The 19,733-nt window shown below is 36.5% G+C and overlaps 1 protein-coding gene across 10 annotated transcripts in view; it reads left to right on the top strand.

The window, feature by feature from the left end:
- PHKA2 (phosphorylase kinase regulatory subunit alpha 2) overlaps positions 1 to 19,733 on the top strand; it is a 142,266-nt gene that overhangs the window by 46,133 nt on the left and 76,400 nt on the right. For all 10 annotated transcript variants that reach the window (XR_014175110.1, XR_014175111.1, XM_081949547.1 and 7 more), the window contains exons 13-19: positions 374 to 481; positions 917 to 995; positions 3,287 to 3,421; positions 4,397 to 4,506; positions 6,077 to 6,221; positions 18,269 to 18,347; positions 19,211 to 19,377. Coding sequence is in view for 8 of the 10 variants with exons in the window: in XM_081949547.1 (XP_081805673.1) it covers positions 374 to 481; positions 917 to 995; positions 3,287 to 3,421; positions 4,397 to 4,506; positions 6,077 to 6,221; positions 18,269 to 18,347; positions 19,211 to 19,377 (823 nt within the window). In the remaining 2 variants the exon portion in view is untranslated. The remainder of the gene's footprint in view (positions 1 to 373; positions 482 to 916; positions 996 to 3,286; positions 3,422 to 4,396; positions 4,507 to 6,076; positions 6,222 to 18,268; positions 18,348 to 19,210; positions 19,378 to 19,733) is intronic.

Here is a 19,733-nt window from a genome sequence, read left to right as displayed (position 1 = left end):
AATTTTACACTCCAAATAATTGTTTTTCCCCTACTGAATATGCGCCTGAATATCATATGCTCTATAAAATTGGGGGAAAAATAAATTGTGGATAGATTAACTTTTCCATAGATAGTGTATTTTACACCTTATACCAAATAACTTTTACATGTTGTTTCTTTATTCATTTATTTGAAGCAAAGTCTTGAAGAATATTTTAAAAGTACTTGTCAATAGAGTATTGTGCTGCAAATCTAGTTTTTTACAGGTGTCTATTCTAAAACCTGCTTGCAATTGCCAAATAAACTCTTGCTAAAAGATTTTAGTCACTGAGCACCTCAAGTTGTGAATAAATTCACAAGAATCAGTGCTCATTCACTGTTTGGTTTTCCAGGTGAGTGAAGAATATGAAAATCCTCACACGGTGGATCGTGTTCAAGCAGGGAAACTTCCTCATCTTTGGGGCCAGTCACTATATATCCTTTCTGCCCTCCTAGCAGAGGTAAGTTGTCTTTTATATAATTTGTCTAGGTTTTTTTGTAAAGCTCTGTTTTCCAAAACGTTCTTTCCCTTTTGTCCTTTTTTTGCCCTCTTTTTAGGCATGTCTGCAAGTGAGCCAAAATGGCAGGCAGGACTATCCTGCCCTTTTCCTCATGCATAAAATGTTCACATCTGCCATTCCCCCCACTCCTTGACCCTCTCATTTCAGAGACCTCTGCTCCTTCTTCACTTGCATATTTCTATAGGTTTGAATTGCTTATTGAGGACTTTTGAAAACAGACCAAGGACCTTATCTATCAAGCTGAGAATTGTACATGTTTACCTGACAACTGGTCTAGTTCTTAATGAATTTGTTATATTTCTGAAGTTCCCATGCTAGCTGTTAACACTATTAAATCACCACTGAAATCTCATTTCTTCCTTTCTTTCATTTTAGGGATTTTTGGCTACGGGTGAAATTGATCCATTAAACAGAAGGTTTTCGACCGCTTTTAAGCCTGATGTGGTTGTTCAAGGTTGGTGATTATCCATGTGAAATTTTTAACTATGTAGAGAAAGGTGGAGATGAAAGTGAAATAAATAATAGAAGGCTGTCACTTCTACCCATGAAGTGTTCTAACAAATATATAGAAGGGTAGTGGCTACTAGCAAAATATGTCACTAAGTCTTAGGTGGTTGCTGAGATAAGTGCTGCTGCCGTTCAGCTATCACAAAATGTGTGACAATTATATTTTCCTAATTATCACACTCCATGTATCTATTGATTCCTCATGGCATCCACATGTCGGGTTCTTAACTGTTCCTTTTAATAGATATTTCAGAACATTGTGAATACAGGTAGTTCTCCACTTACGACACAATTAAGCCCAAAATTTATGTTGTTAAGTGAGATGTTTAAGTGAATTTTATCCCATTTTATGACATTTCTTGCCACAGTTGTTAAGTGAATCACTGCAGTTGATAAGTTAGTAACCTGATTGTTAAGTGAATCTGGCTGCCCCATTGACTTCGCTTATCAGAAGATTGTAAAAGGTGATCACATGACCCCAGGATGCTGCAATGGCCTTAAGTATGAAACCTGGTTGAGCAGAACTTTTGGATGCCATCACAATTTCTGTCACTTTGTTGGGAAAAATATAGAAAGAAAAATGTGGAATTCTTTCATAGGGACATATATTCCCTGAACCGTAGCACTGAATTAAACTATATTTTTAAGGAAATTCATTTTTATCAAATACAAAAAGACATCCTTAAAGAGTCATGGTCAAATTACTTTGATCATGGTTTAAAATGTATTTTTAGCAATTTTAGGTCACCTCATTCCAAGAGTCACTTCATTGTAGCTCAAATGGTAGTTTAAGTCATCAGTAGAAATAAAGTTTGAAACATTTTACTGTTTATTAAATTTATTGGGTCAGAGCTGTTTCTTAGTACTAATTATGAAATTCAGTCACGTTATGTTGTACCTTCCCAAATCTCTGAGACAGCAAATCCATATGTATAGCAATTAATCATAGTCATTAATAATATTTAGAATTCATGTTGAACCTGAATTGTTCAGAAATGCCTATTATTTAGATCTTTTTTCAAATATTGGGGGGGGGGGGAAATTTAGAAGACTTTTTATATCATGCTTTATATAAAACAGGGGTGTCCAAACATGGCAACTTTAAGACTTGTGGACTTCAACTCCCAGAATTCCCCAGCCAGCTCTGCTGGCTGGGGAATTCTGGGAGTTGAAGTCCACAAGTCTTAAAGTTGCCAAGTTTGGACACCCCTGATATAAAGCTTTTGCTTTATTAACTTTGTAAAGTCAATTCTGGATTGAAGCTGCAGAGAATAAGGTATCAAGTCTGGTAAAAAATGGCCACTAGTTGTAGCTAGTTTGGTTATAAAATGGCTTCATAAGGATTCAGAAAAAGCATTTCAGCCTTTGTACAAGTTGCTGTTCATTAAAGTAGATCTCTCTCAGATTTAGACATGGGATTGAAAGAAGGTATTGCTCCTTTAAAAGTTATTACAGTTTTAATGAATGAATTCCTTACAGTAACAGCAGCCGCTTGTTTTCAAGCTTGTACAAAAGTCATGGGGGGAAATCAGGCTGTTTTGATGCTTAGCAGAGTCAGGGTTATAGGACCAAGATATAGTCACAACCACTCAGTCACAGATTTTCCTGTTTGTATGAGGGTGCAGTGCCAACACAAAGACAAAAGAGCAGGGCTTCACTCAGTTGTATAATGAAACTGCCTTCTGGGGAATTTTTAAGCCCACTTCCTCAGATGTTCCTATTGCATAATTTTTAGTACCTACCTATGTATTCCAAAATTTTGGAAAAGGTGAGGTGCTGTACAAGATTGTGGTTTGTGAAGCCCCCCTCCTTGAAACATTAAAGCAGTTGCATTCTTGGATGCTTAACAACTTTGGCAAAAGGTATCCCTGACTGTTTATGCCTGCAGGTGTCTATTTGCATTACTGGCTGTGCTAGACATAATGTTATCGTGGTACACACATGCACCAAAGTACACAAAGAACCAGAAACAACCTTATAGCAGCTAACAAATAGAGAAGAGGCACTGTGCCTATTCTAGCATGCTTTATAATAAGACTTTTCGAAATGCTTAGTCCCAACCTAGTAAAGTATCATTCTAGTAGGCAATCATCTCCATTTATTTGAACTAGTCCAACACTAATTCAATGAAAAAGTCTTATTTTTCACTGAAGATCATCTTTGAATGTACTCTATTCACAGAAAAATAAAAGTAATTGTCATCCTTGATTGTGGTTCTTCATTTTGTTTTTTGAATAGTAACCGTTCTAGCAGAAACAAATGACATTAAGAAACTCTTACGACATCATGGAATTAATGTACAAAGCATTGTTGACCTCAGTCCCACCAGAGTGCAGCCCTCTCGGATTCTGAGTAATCTTTATGCTAAGCTTGGTAGGTGCTATTTAAAAAAATTGATTGGAATGTAGTTAAGACACAATTGGATTGCCTTAATTTCTTACCTCTTACAAAAAATTGGCTATTTTGCCCCATACTGACTGGAAGTCTCATATGTGCTTTTTCAAAAATTAAGTGGACTTTGTTTTTTTCTTGAGGAAGATGTTTCACTTCTCATCCAAGAAACTTTTTCAGTTCTGACTGAGAATCTCCATAAACATACTGAGTGATAGTTTACAATTATATTGGAAGAGTTCCTTTTGAATTAGAAAATAAACACATTTCTAATTCCCCCCAGCAGGTGGCAGCATCTATGCCACTATTTGATTTTAAATGATGAACTGATTAACTGATTAACATCTGCAGAGGAGACTACTAGGAAATTTGAGGGATACTGTATATGCTGGGCTGGACAAACACTGTCGAGAAAACTGTTACGAGCTGAATTCCAGGTGCCTTTACTATATAATCTCACAATTTTTCTATCTATACAATTCAACACTAAGTAGTCTTTCGTTGCAGTGTTGATTTCAGTTTATGATTTTGAGCAAATTGGAGAAACTGTAACTCAGTGTTTCTCAATCTTAGCAACTTTAAGATGTGTGGATTTCAATTCCCTAGCCAACATGCTAGAATTTTGAGAGTTGGAGCACAGACAAAATTTCCAAGATTGAGAAACCCTGTTGTAGCTTATAGTTTATGTGTGAACTAAGTTATTATTACTTGTAAAGTAAACCACAATTAAATTATAGATTAGCATCCATCTTTTGTCTAACATATTCCCAGCTGTGAAGGATACAGCCAAACTTGCTTAAAGTACCAGAATATAGATATGGAATTTAGTTTGAATTGCATAACAATATACAATATACAGAGTCCATCTGTGACAAGAGATGGGCATCTAAAATGTGAATGTGATAAATACAAGTAGACAATAATAGCTTTGGTATGTTTTTTACTTGCTTCATTTAGGGCGTAACAAGAACATGAAGCTGAGTGGGAGGCCTTATCGGCATATTGGTGTCCTGGGAACATCCAAATTATATATCATAAGAAACCAAATATTTACTTTTACCCCTCAGGTAATTTTGGAAATATCAACAAGAACATTGGCTCCATCCTATTGCTCTACTCTAGTTTCTTTTGGAATTGATATTATAAAGGTTGAACTGATAAAAAATCTTTGTTTAAGCTGTTTAGAACTGTGTAGAAGAGGACAAAGTAGAATTACTGAGAAACTTTAACTTCCCCTTATAGAATCCTAGATTTACCAATGGCAGAAGCCTAAAAGGGAATAATAAATTAATACTACATAAATTTTGTTGTTTGCTCTTGTGCTGCAGATTAAAAATTAGTGGAAAGTTTGTGAGTAAGGTTTAGAAATAGGTAATCCTCCTTTCATTTGATGAATAGCTTCAATTTTATTTATTAGCACTTATGATATAATCTGGCCTGACAAGTGATTCTGGTTTGTGCGTTAGGTATCAGGCTACTATCACCATTAATCAAAAAGAATAAAATGCCTGTCCACAATTCTTTAACTTTTTTGCCAACTTTTAATGCATAACTATGGTAAAGATAAAGAGTAATAAAATGAACAGAATTAAATAATGTATACATTGATGTATCCTGTGCCTATATTTTGGCTAATAAATATGGAGAAGTATCAATAATATTTTGTTCTGTTTGTAATTTATGAATGCTACCCTTATAGATTTTCTATATAGTATGCTCTAGTAATATCTTGCCAGTTTTATGTTCATCTTAGTAATTTCATGAAGTGGTTTACTTAAAACTAATACAACCATCAATAACACTAAACAGACAGATAATCCCACCAAATTCAGGTAATGTTGGCATACTTCATGTAATCTTGTACCTTATTTCTGGCTCTTAAGTATATAAAAATCATTGTTCTGAAATTATTTATATTTATCAATATTTATGTTTCAGGCCATTTTAGAGATTATTTTAAATTGATAATGGTTTGTATGATTGATAACCCCTAGTTCCATTCCCAAAATTCTTAAACCCTCATTAACATGAGCAACCCTCAAAACTAAAGTGGTAATTTTGGAATCATGCCTTTCAGATTCCAGGATCCTACCAGAAGTAGTGCATATATATTGCTCAAACGTTTCTCCATCTTCACTTAAAACCTAGAAGTAGGAAGATTTTGAGGAATTCTGGTCCCAAATTCTAGTCCTTGTAGATTTACTATTCGACTATAATCCAAATGTTGATTTTACAGAATAACAGAATTGGAAGGGACCTTGAAGATCTTCTAGTCCAATTATTGATCTTATTGTTGTGGTAACTAGTATCAAAATCATCTTCAGAGAGAATTCCATATAAAATGCAGTGGACCAATTGTGACGTTATCAAACGTTGACTGCTTATAATTAGGCCATTGGTGTTTGACTAAAGCATCAGTTCCAGTCTGGATTGATGAAAGGTGTGGCAGAGGCCATACATATTATAGCTATCAAAGTTACTGTTGAGAAGGGATTTCCTAAATCAGTCATATAAGTCTGATGCTAATATATACTCTGTCTAGCAGAGTTGGAATAGTAATCCAACACATCTGGAAGACATCAGATTTGGGATTCCAACTCTAAATGCATAATTCTTTTAATTTTGATGTCCTTGTAGTTTACAGATCAGCATCACTTCTACTTGGCTTTAGACAATCGGATGATTGTGGAGATGCTACGAACTGAGTTGGCTTATCTAACTTCCTGTTGGCGAATGACTGGAAGACCAACTCTTACTTTCCCAATCACCAGTACAATGCTTGGTCAGTAAGAAAACTTATTTGGTATTTTTATAAAAGTTTAAACTCTTATGTAATACTAGCATTTTGATTTCAAGTAGGACACTTGAAATGAAGACACAAAGTAATAAATTATTATCTTTGGAAATGTTGATTTACTATTGAAAATAAATTCAGTTTTGTTATGGGTTGCTGTTAGCCTAGCTTTCTTAAGAAGAAACGGTTTAAAATAATAGAATTCACAGAAATAAAATACTCATTGCAAATAATTTAGCATAATCCTGTGTAAAGTGCATTATTGTCTTCTTGACAAAGGTCTGGGAAAACAGGATTTTCTTCATCAAAGCAAAGAGGCAATATGATTTGCTTCAGTAAAGGACTTTGTTGCCTTAAAATATTCTCTTCTCTGGTACTGGAAAAGTTTGAAAAAGCATTTGTACTTTCTTATTTCACAACATAACAGAGCATTTGGATTTTGACAAGGCTAGAGGACAGAGCTGAAGGTTTTTTCAGCTGCATTGACTGAAGCCAGATTAAAACTGTTGTGTGCTGGAGGGAAATGTAGGAAGAGTTGCTGATCTCCCAGCATGTCTTTTAGTGTTCTCCAGCAGTGCTCATCAAAGCCAGATGAGGCTTCTATGCAGGTGATGTGCATGTGCAAAAACCTCCTTTGGTTTTCCCAAGAAGATTTCTGCAATGCTTTAAAGGGTGTTTTGTTTTAACAAAGATAAGACAAAGATATTCCTTCACAGCACAATATCCTTATTCCTAAGAGCAAAGGGAAATTGTCATATTGCTTTAGTTTGCAGTCCCTGTTCAGCATCTTTGGCATTTGGGAAAGGCAGCATATTTCATAAGATAATTTAGTACATGCTATGTGAAGAAATATTTATCTTTTAAATCATCTACTAGTTATTTTCATTGGGCGGCTTTGTTCCAGTATTATGAGTGATGTAGAAAAATGTCATCATTTTCTTATAATGCATAATTTATAATATCTCCTTATGTGTCTTTTCTCTAAACTAAGCAGTCCCAGATGATGCATCCTGTCCTTATACTGTATATCGGCTACCTGATTATCTTAATTGCTTTCTGCACCTTCTCCAATTCCACAATATTCCTTTTGATAACCAGAAACATATTGATAACCAGAAGCATACTATCAGATGTCTGCTGCCACCATTTCCAATTAACATACTTTATTAAAAGTTACAAGGTTTTGTGGATATAGGTCATTTCTATATCTCATGAAAGCTGTGGCTTTTAATAAAATTTGTTAGTTGGAAAGATGCTGCCAGATTCCTGATTATCTTGGTACCATAGACTAATATGGCTGGCCTCCTATAAAATCAGAAACATATATAGTACTCTAGATGTGTGTGTGTGTGTGTGTTTGTGTGTGTGTGTGTGGTGGATTTCAAAAATTTTTACAACCTCTTCTGTACGTGTGGCCAGCTTTGTGGGAGTGGCTTGCTGGCCATGTGACAGGGTGGGAGTGGCTTGCCAGCCATGTGACCAAGTGGGAGTGGCCTGGCAGTCATGTGACTGGGTGGGTGTGGCCAACATGTACAATGTGGTGAAACTCACTTAAATGTTGGCTCAGAAACTCTGGCATTTGAAGCACGCAAGGCTTAAAGCTGTCAAGTTACAAGACCCTTGCACCCCTAACCCTTTAGAAAAAAAACCCCAGAGGTGTTCAAACTTGACAACTTTAAGACTTGTGGACTTCAGGGACTTCCTGTGGTGACGTCATCGTGCTTGGAGTTGAGGAACGGGAGTTCTCCTAACCTCTAACTCTAACTTCTTCGTTTGGGCTCATTTTTGAGCGCTGTGGATCCTCAAGGGACCAGCAGATTAAGGGGGAAACTCTGAAGACGCTGGGGTGATAAGACAAATCCTCCCAGCGGGTAGGAGAAACCCACTAAACAGATGAGGATCTATCCTGCCACTTAGTCACGACTGGAGCGATGGCAACCGCATAAGAAGGAATCAGAGAGAGAAAGCAGTTGAAATCGAGACATCTGTTACTATTATTGACAACCCAAAGAAGAGGAGGACAACACGAAATTGGCAGAGAGAGTGAGCTGGAAAGAAGGAGGCTCTGGGAAGGAGATTTTGCAGATTTTTGCCGAAAAGCTGTGAGAGCAGAATCGCTGAGTTGCAATTGACGCGTAAATATCTTGAACTAAAGTGGCCAAAGGGAGAACGAAAACCCGACATGGACAACAGGAGTAGGACATAGTAATTGCTGAGAAGACATGTAAAGCACAGAAGGATTGTTTAACATTCGGGTTGGTTGTTGACTTGTTGACTTTTTTCTTCTTGCTCTTTTGGAACGATTAGAGGGCTCCGTTACCTCCCCCCTCTATTTTCCTTTGTTGCTGGACTTGTTGTATTAACTGATTGACAATAACAGTGATACTGAAGCGAGGGTGACACCTAGTGGATCAAAATTTGAACCATGAAATCTGATGCAAAAAAGCTAACAATGACATAAGCTGATATATATGCATAGAGAGAAACTAATTGTAGAATTGAATACCTATATAATTGATACAATTGAGAGACATCTATTGGTATAAGATAACAGTGTGATATATAACTCTAGGATATATAATAATTAAGGATAAAAAACAGAATAGAATAATACATAGGAATGTTTAGATATTGAAACGTGATATTAAGGAAGGTTAATTATTGCTAAATATTGAGATATATAATTATTGATACTATTGATATTGCTGATAAAGTAGAAGTAAAGTAGAATTTATATGCAAGTGTAAACAAGGATAAATAGGGGGATAAGAATGGCAACTTCAGAAAAGTTAGTAAAAAAAAACACCACACCCAATATGATCTCGGGAACACCCCCCTCCTCAAATCAAAGATCAATTGAGAGCGCATTGGGGCTGGAGAAAGGCAGAACGATGGCAGGAACAATGGGACAAGCACCAATAATGCAGAGTATGCAATTGATGCTCCAGATGATACAAGAGACACTGATGAAAAACCAAGAAGTGACGGCTACAAATCATGAAGAGACAAGGAGGAATCATGAAGAAATGAAAAATGAAATGGGAGAATTGAAAAGAAATATCAAAACCGTGGATGACAAAATTGAAAGGATACAGAATGCCTTAGCAATCAACGAACAGAAAATCCAGAACATTGAAACAAAAATAGAACAAACAGACCAGAAGATGGAAGAAATGGAGCTGGAATATAGACAAGTTAAAAAAGAATTAGAGTTATCAGTAACCCGACTTGAAAATGAAAGAGCTGCATTCTATTTAAGATTCCAAAACATACCGGAAGAGAAGGAGGAAGACCTGAAAGGAAAAATGATTGGAATCTTTACTGAAATTCTACAGAGAAAAGAACAAGAGTTGAGAGGGGACATCGATGAAGCTTACCGTGTGCATACTAATTATGCCAGAAGACATAGGCTCCTGAGAGAAGTGCACGTAAGATTTGCCAAAAAAACAACTAGAGATGAAGTATACAAAAAAACCAGAGAAGGGACGATTACATACCAGGGGAAAGAGTTGATCACGCTTAAACAGATTCCACCGAGAATTCATGAACGACGTAGACAATACCAATTTTTAACAAATCAGTTAAATAAAAACAGAATAATGTACAGATGGTTGGTACCAGAAGGGGTACTGGTGTCTTGGCAAGGAAAAAGATATAAGATAGAGAATATAGAAGAAGCGCAGGAATTCTATGAGAAATACTGTACAGGGGAAGAAGAAAAGGAAGTAAAGAGGACCTAGAAAGTAGAGGTCAAGAGGAAGAAACATCAGAAGACAAGGAAAGAAACAGGAAAGAAGAACAGAGGCAAGGAAGAGAGAGAGTAGAAAAGGAGGGCATGAGAGGGAAAAGTCAGATACAAACCAGAAGCAACAAAAAACACCCCATCTAAAGATGAACCAGTAAATAACAATTATTTCAACAAACGTGAATGGACTGAACGCACCAAAAAAAGAGCGCAGATGTTTAATAAACTTAAGAAACTGAAGGTAGATATAATCTGTATACAGGAAGTGCATATTAAAAGGGAACATAAGAACTTACTGAAAAACGAAAAACTAGGGAAATTATACACAGCACTAGCAGATTAAAAAAAAGAGGGATAGCAACCTATATAAAGGAAAAAATAAATTCCAAAGAAGTCTACTCTGATGAAGAAGGCAGGATACTAATGACTGAATTAGAGACAACAGAAAAACCGATATTAATAGTCATATATGCACCAAATCAGAAACAAGAGGAATTCTATAGGAAATTACACAACAAAATAAATGAATTAGAATATGAAAATATTTGCTTAATTGGGGACTATAATGCAATAGTGGATTAAAAAATGGACTATAAAAGCAAAAATAAAAATAAAACAAAAATATACACTACCCAAATCCTTTTTTGAGATGGCAATGGAATATAAATTACACGATATTTGGAGAGAAAGGCACAAAACAAGAAAGCAATATACCTTTTATTCGAACCCCCACCAGTCCCTATGAAGAATTGACATGGCTTATATGTCATCTGGTCTATGCAATCAAGTAGACAAAATTGAAATAGAAGCAAATGAATGGGCAGATCATAATACAATAAAATTAAGATGGAAAGGTCAAAGAAGAAGAAAAAGATGGATGATGAATTCAAATATTATAAATGAAATAGAATACACTCAAATGCTGGAGAAAGAATTAAAACTATTTTTTAGAATAAATAAAAGAGAAGATACCTCAATTCAAAATCTCTGGGACACTATGAAAGCATACACAAGAGGCCTTACGATTGCCTACATGGCGAGAAAAACTAGAAAACAAAAAGAGCAACAAAAATGTATGCAAAAGGAACTTATGGAAGCCGAAGATGAACTCCAGAAAGACCCAAAGAATAAAATTAAAAAAGAAAAAAGAGAGATAATTAAACTTAAAATCAACTTGGATCTTAAGGAGATCCAAGGAAAGGAATTAGCACAGAAAATTAAAGCGGCCAGACAAAATTACTTTGAACAAGCCAACAAACCTGGACATTCAGACTGAAGAATGAAAGAGAAAAAAGGACGAAATATCAATTAAAAGATGAGGCGAGAAGAATTCAATACAAAGCGGAAGAAAAGAAGCATATTATTCATAAATACTTCACAAAACTATACGCACAAGATAAACAAAATAAAACATTATTTAAACACAGAAAAGATAACACCAATCTCAAAAGAGCAAAGGGAGGCGATAAACAGGCCAATAACGTTAGCCGAAGTGGAATTAGTCTTGAAAAACCAGAAAAATAATAAAACCCCAGGACCAGATGGAATACCGGTGGAGCTATACAAATATAATAAAATAATATTGGAAGAGCTAGGAGTGGAAATGTTTAATGAAGTTTTAGGAAAAGCCAAGATACCTGAATCATGGACAGAAGCAATAATATCGCTAATCCCAAAAGAAGAAACCAGCCTACAAGAAATTCAAAACTAAAGGCCAATTTCATTACTAAACTCCGATTATAAAATATTTGCAGCAATTATGGCAGGAAGAATTAAACAGGTTTTAAATGAACGAATACACCCAGACCAAAACGGATTTTTACCTCACAGACACATTAGAAATAATACGAGAATCATTCTAGATATAATAGAGTACTACGAGGCGCATCCAGAAAAACAAATGGTACTGCTTTTCCTTGATGCACAAAAAGCATTTGACAACATAATCTGGAAATTTATAATAATACTATTGGATGAGATGAAATTCAGAGAAAAAATTATAAAAATGATAGAAGGATTTTATAACAATCAGACAGCCAAAATTCTGATGAATGGAGAATTGACAGAGAAGATTGAAATAAAAAAAGGAGTCAGACAGAGATGCCCCCTGTCTCCTTTGCTGTTTATATTGACTTTGGAAATTTTATTAAATGAAATTCGGAAGGACCAGGGAATAAAAGGTTTAAGACTCAAAAATGAAGAATATAAGGCCCAAGCCTATGCCGATGACTTAGTATTTGTTCTAGAGGACCCATTAGAATCCAGCCTGAAATTAATTCAAAAATTAGAAGAATATGGCGAAGTGGCAAGACTAAAGATCAATTTAAAAAAAACAAAAATGATAACCAAGAACATGACAAAAAAGCAAGAAGAGGAACTGGAAGTAACAACCAGAATGCAAATAACTAAGAAAGTGAAATACTTGGGGATCTGGGTGTCGGCAAAATGTTCCACAATTAAAGATGATAATTATAATAAATTAGTGATACAAATAAAGGTTTAGAAAATTGGAAAAATATTCAACTATCACTCATGGGACGTATAGCGACAATTAAAATGAATATTTTACCAAGAATCTTATTCCTGTTGCAAGCTGCACCTATTAATCCGGGTAAAAAATTCTTTCAAGAATTAAACAAAATAACCACTAGGTTTATTTGGCAGGGACGAAAAGCGAGGATTAAACTAAAGTCAATGCAAGACAGCAAGGAGAGGGGAGGTTTAGCATTACCAAATTGGGATCTATACGCATCAGCAGTAACAATAACATGGGTGAAGGATTGGATAGAGCTAAAGAATAAAAGAATTTTGACCTTGGAAGGCCATGATTTGCAAGCAGGCTGGCATACATTCCTATGGGATGATAAAAATAAAACGCACAAATACTTTCAAAATCATTTAATTAGAAGAGCATTATTGCAAAAATGGCTCAAAATAAAAAAAAAACCACTATGTGAAAATTCCGAATTGGCTATCACTAACAGAAAGGACGACCGATCCAAATTTTATAGATTTGAACAAAATGCTAAGATATAGAGACTTAATTGATAGACAGGGAAACTTAAAAACAATTGAAGTATTGGCAGAACAGAACATGAAAGTTGACTGGCTAACTTACCTTCAAATCAAAATTAAATACAATAAAGATACCAAATTATATGACATTGAAACAGAACCACACAAATTGGATAAAATTATTCAAAGCTCAGATAGAAAGATAATAGGGAGAATATATAAATTTCTCCTGAAGTATAAAATGGAAGAGGAAATTGTGAAAGAACAAATGATAAAATGGGCGCAGAACTTTGGCTATAATATTGAATTAGACAAATGGGAAAAATTTTGGGGAACAAACTTAAAAATGACACTATCAGTTGCATACAAGGAAAACCAAAACATACAAAATGTTTTATAGATGGCACCTGGCACCAACAAGGTTAGCTAAAATCTCAACAAATACCTCCCCAAAATGTTGGAAATGCGAATCTATACACGGAACATATTACTATTTATGGTGGACTTGTGAGGAGGCTAAAAATTTTTGGAAAAAGATCAAAAATTGGCTGGAGGCAATAACAGGGGTTAAAATAGAATGGAAACCTGAATTTTTTTTATTAGGAATAACGTCTGCGAAATACAAAAAAGAAATCCAGTATTTAATAGTACATATAATTATGGCAGCAAGGATTGCCTTTGCCCAGAAATGGAAAAACAAATTAACTCCAAGTGAAGATGAAATAATAAGAAAGGTTATGGATTGTGCTGAAATGGACAAACTAACTAAAGAAATTCAAGGAAAAGAAGAATCAGAATTTTACCAGATATGGGATAAATGGTATAGGTCAGTGGTGGGCAACCTTTTTTTTCAACTGAGCCAAATCTCGCCAAAACCACGATTGAAATTTACTTTGAGAGCCACATTTTTAAAACCGAAAATGCATAGGATGGTACACTGTTTTTAGTTTCAATAAGTTTTTATTGAGAATATTCTGCATGCAAGTATCCACATAGGTCGGGAGGATACAAATAACACAACTAATAAAACAAAAACTTTAGAACGATATTATTTATCGATAACGTTAAATTCCGTAAAATTTGCCTTACAATGTAGAGAAAATTACATCCTGACATTGACTGACAAAGTTACAACCACTAATGTGAACATTGGCCTTGCATTTCCTTGGATAGTTTGAGTAAGTCAGGTTTGTATGTTGTTGTTTTTAATTTCATCTCTCTCTCCCACTTTCTTTCTTTTTTTCTTTTTCTTTCTCTCTCTCTCTCTGGCTCTTTGTCTCTCTCTCCCTCCCTTCCCCATCTCTGTCACTCTGTGTGTGTGTGTGTCTGTCTGTCTGTCTCTCACTCACTGTGTGTGTGTGTCTGTCTCTGTCTCTCCCTCTGTCTCTCTCCCCTCCCTTCCTCTCTCTCTGTCACTCTGTGTATGTGGGTGTGTCTGTCTCTCACTCATTCACTTAATCACTCACTCTGTGTGTGTCTCTCTGTCTGTCTATCTTTCTCTCCCTCCCCCTCTCTGTCTCTCTCTGTCCGTGTGTGTGTGTGTGTCTGTCTGTCAGTCTCTCTCTGATTCCCTCCCTCACTCCCTCTCTCTGTTCCTCTCTCTGTCTGTCTTTCTCACTCTCACACACACACTGTGGTCACCTTGTTGAGTGTTCCAATCACATTTGAAACACTCAACAACTGGCCTGCATTTATGGTATTTTGCAGCATTCTGCAGTCATAGGACCAAAATTGGTTGTCACTCGCCCGGGCTTTTGCAGAAGCTTCCCTCCGAAGCCCGAGAGGAGGGAGGGGAGCTGGCACCCGGCACACAGAAGAGCCGCATTAAAGGGTGTAAAGAGCCGCATGTGGCTCCCGAGCCGCGGGTTGCCCACCACTGGTATAGGTGAATGGAGGAAAGAAACAAGAATCAATGAAGGAATATAACAAAACTCAAAAATAATAGTTATGAGTAAAATAAGAAAGTTAAGAATGGTGAAACCCAAATAAAATACAATTGAATGGGAAATAATATAAGGTGAGCGGTAATTGATAATTGCTACTAGAAAGAACAGGAAGCTCCTGTTTGTATTGCACTGTGTAAATGTGTTGTACGTCTAAGTTTTGTGTATGTGTATTTTACATGTTTGTTAATAAAATTGAAAAATTGAGAAAAAAAAGACTTATGGACTTCAACTCCCAGAATTCCTCCTCCAGTCATGTTTGCTCAGGAACTCTGGCATTGAAGTGTGTAAGTCTTAAAGCTGTCAAGTTACAAGATCCTTGCACCCCTAGCTCTTTAGAAAAAAAACAACCCAGGGGTGTTCAAACTTGACAGTTTTAAGATTTTAAGGTTTAGATAGGAATCTTAGAGGCGGGCAGGGCAATTGGTGAGCCAGCCAATCAGTGAGCAGAGGGCGGGGCAAGCGTGGTGCAGGTGGGCGGGGGGAGGGAGCTGGAACCGGTTTTAAACAGCACGGTAGATTTGTGGAACCTGGTTAGAACTGGCAGGAACCCACTGTGTGTGTGTGTGTGTGTGTGTGTGTGTGTGTGTGTGTGTGTGTGTGTGTGTTTTCGTAGATTTTCACAGGTGTAGGTATGCTGGTCTTGTTGTATTCGGGTCTTTTCCTGTGTAAGATTGAGATTGTCTTGGCAAAGTTTCAGCAAGGTCTCACTCGCCATCTTCAGGCTGGTGTTTTGGTGTTTCTTACATGGGAAAAGACCCGAATACAACAAGACCAGTGTGTGTGTGTGTGTGTGTGTGTGTGTGTGTGTGTGTATTCGTGTCTTTTCCCATGTAAGATTGACAGTATCTTGGCGACGTTTTGACAAGGTGACACGCGTCACCTTGTGCCTTTGGCTTCGTGCTGATACTCTGTGGTTTCCCCAAGACACACAAAGAAGGAACACCACTCAGACCCATAGTCAGCTCCATAGGCTCACCTCTACAGAATCATGCCAAATTCCTCGCCAAACAACTCCAACCCTACACAGAATCCATCACCTCACACATACAAAACTCACTCCACTTCATAGAAACAAGAAACAAAACCTACAATACAGCGACCTACTCGTGAGCTTCAATGTCATATCCCTCTTCACCCAAGTGCCTATAAAAGAAGCCTTGACAGCTATCCAGAACAAACACACCCCCCCCAAACACATCCTGGATCTGACCAACCACTGCCTAACCAACGCATACTTCATCCATAATGGACAAAGATACAAACAAATAGAAGGAGCACCCATGGGATCACTCCTCTCATCCGTCATCGCAAACGTATACATGGAACATTTTGAAACTAACGCCTTAGATAAATCTGAACACAAAGCCAAATTCTTGGCTTAGATATGTTGATGACACTTTCGTGATTTGGCCACACGGGAAAGAAAAACTGGACAACTTCCTCACACATCTCAATAGCCTACACCCCAAAATACAATTCACTATGGAAATAGAAGCAAACACCCAACTTCCCTTTCTGGACATCCTAATCTACAAAAACCTCAATGGCTCCCTAGGACACATCATCTACTGGAAAAAAACACACACCAACCGTTAAAACACACAATCCCATCACCACCCTGCACAGATCAACTCTGTAGCCAAGACCCTCATCTCCAGAACCAAATGCCTAGCCGACAAAGACCACCTGAAAACTAAATTACACACTCTCATAAACGTATTAATCTCCAACAGATTCCAAAGAAAAACAATTATCAACCTAATCCAAAGGGAGACTCCCCCCAAAAACCAAGAGACAGAACAGGACAATGGCATCGCTCTCCTCCCTTACATCAAAGGCACCACAGATAAAATCAGCAAAATTCTCCACAAACACAATATCAAGACAGCCTTCAACACTGACCAAAAAATAGCCAAAATCTTAAGAAATCCCAAAGACAAAATCCAGCTAGAAAACCAAGGAGTCTACGAAATCCCATGCCCTGTAACACAAATGAACAGGAGAATAAATGCACACATCGCAGAACACAAGAACGCAGTAAGAAAAAAAGAAAAAAACTTTTCCAGCACCTTAAAGCTACAGGACATGAAATTAATTTTGAAGGAACCAAATTAATCTCCAAAACTGAACACTTCAACAAGAGAATAATTATGGAAGCTATCGAAATAGAGAAACACCCCCACAACATGAATAAACATGACGATACCTCCCGCCTACCAGACATCTGGAAACCAGCCCTAATCAACAAACGAGCCCCACCCACCACCTAGGCCGTTACAACACGAAACAACAACGGACACACAGCCAGCACCAGTCAGCACCAATCTATCAATCATGATACAATGACACAACCAATCATTCCACTTACTGAAACAAAGCCAGCACTTCACACACACACCAAGATTTATAGAAAGATGGCAGCTCCGACCACGCTTTAAGCCCAAAACCCAGCCTGAAGATGGTGAGTGAGACCTCGTCGAAACGTTGCCAAGACAATCTCAATCTTACATGGGAAAAGACCTGAATACAACAAGACCAGCATATATATATCATATAAATATATATACAGTATGTATGTATGTATGTATGTATGTATGTATGTATGTATGTATGTATGTATGTATGTATATATATATATATATATATATATATATATATATATATATATATATATATATATATATATATATATATATATATATATATTTGTTTGTTTTCGTAGATTTTCACGGGTGTAGGTATGCTGGTTTTGTTGTATTCGGGTCTTTTCCCGTGTATTCAGGTCTTTTCCGTACATGGGAAAAGACCCGAATACAACAAAACCAGCATATATATATAAAAATATGGTTTTCTGCCTGCATGGTCTTCTGTGATGAGCCGAAGGACAGAAAGAGGGAGTAGTGACCTTCCTCCCATATTTAGGCATACCAGGGGTTGTAACACAAATACATATATATACACACACACACACACACACACACACACACATACATACATACATATACACACACACACATGCATACATACATACATACATACATACAGTATGTATATATATGTATATAATCATTATAATACCTGTTGATTTATTATTTATCCGTTTTTGAATGACCAAACTATATCAGAAACATACATAGTACTCTAGATATGGTTATATCTGCTTTTCTTTATCTGTGAAGGGAAGACAAAAAATGATAGACAATATACGTTAGATGTTGATTAAACCAAAAATTTTCATATTGGATTTTCTTTTTAAGTGAATCATAAGTGAAAGATATTTCTCCAAATATGTGTAAGTATGTGTTGATTTGTTGGTTTATTTATTTTAGTTGATGATGGGACTGATATTGATTCTGCAATTCTTGCCACCATAAGAAAGCTTGGAGATGGATATTTTGGAGGAGCAAGGTGAGCATTATGTGCATTACAAATAGTTGAGACAGTTCCTTTTTCCTATTTTTGATTATTGGATAAAACTGTTCTGCCTAATTTTTTTTCTGATTGGATGTTACTGTACAATTTCTATAAATGTTGGATTGTTTGTATTTACATTTGCTACTTTAGTATTCAGTATATTTTAAAATAATTTTTAAGTTTCAGAAATTCAGTATAAAAGAGGTTAATGAATAAATTAGGCTGCAGGTCTGATATGAAGTTTGGAAGTATAATGTAAGGAAACAAGTTAGATGAATCTACAAAGTGCAAAAAGAAGATGTGATGATGATAGGCATCTTTATTTTCCTGAGCTTCTGGCTATGGAACACTATATCTTAATGATTGTTTATCTATTATAATATTATGTGATTATGGTACTTGTGAAAAACCCATTTATTTATCAATTGTTGAACAGTGTGGTACTTAGAAATCTCTTTTCAACAGTATGCATATATGAATATGTGTGTATACCTCAGTGGTGGGTTGCAGGCGGTATGCCCCGGTATGGAGCACCGGATACCATTCTGGTATGGTGCTCCGGAGGGCCCACCCGCCTGCCCGAGCTCCTTATCTGTCCTTTAAGTCTTTGTCACTTTCATGCAAGCGCACGGCGTGTACAGCGCCTGCGTGATGCTCCTCTGAGCAGCTGAAGCGTCGCGGAGGCTCACAGAGGCGCTAAGACAAATGCTCGTGTTGCGAGAGTCCACGTGGAATCCGGAACTCACTACTGATGTACCTGCATATGTCTGTATGTTTGTATGCAAAGGTGTGTGTGTGTGTGTGTGTGTGTGTGTGTGTAACAAATATGTATTCTTCCTCTTCAATTCCTTTTCCAGAGTGAAGTTGGGCAAACTTTCGGACTTTCTGACCACTTCATTCTATACAAACCTAAGCTTCTTGGATCCTGATTGTGACAGCAAGCTGTTTGATGATGAGAGTGAAGGCTACTCTAGCCCTGAAAGTGGCTATGAACTTGAAGATTATGCAGACTTCTGTGATAAGGGTAATCATGTATTTTCATTTTATTTGAGTAGTATATCTATGTATAGAAATTTCAGATAGTAATCAAGAACAATTTTGGTCACATTTGATGAACACACCCTTTTTGGATATGTAGTCACAGTAATCATGCCTTAGTGAGTATTGTAACATGCCCTAAATTGAGATTATGTGGATGAGTGTTTAGGAGCTATAGTAAGTACAAAATACAAACACTGGATTGTTTTCTGATATGAGTTTGTTGACTATATTGTGTTAATAAACTCAATTTATTTCTGACTATAATTCGAGAGTTGTTCCTAACTTATAAATCCTCAGATGGTTTGGAGACAGATAATATCCCTAACCCCCCCCCCTCCC

The sequence above is a fragment of the Natrix helvetica genome (assembly GCF_964273705.1).
Source record: "Natrix helvetica genome assembly, chromosome: 3".
Lineage (NCBI taxonomy): Eukaryota > Metazoa > Chordata > Lepidosauria > Squamata > Natricidae > Natrix > Natrix helvetica.
Note: the sequence above shows the minus strand (reverse complement) of the source record. Positions and strands in the feature narration are given on the sequence as shown.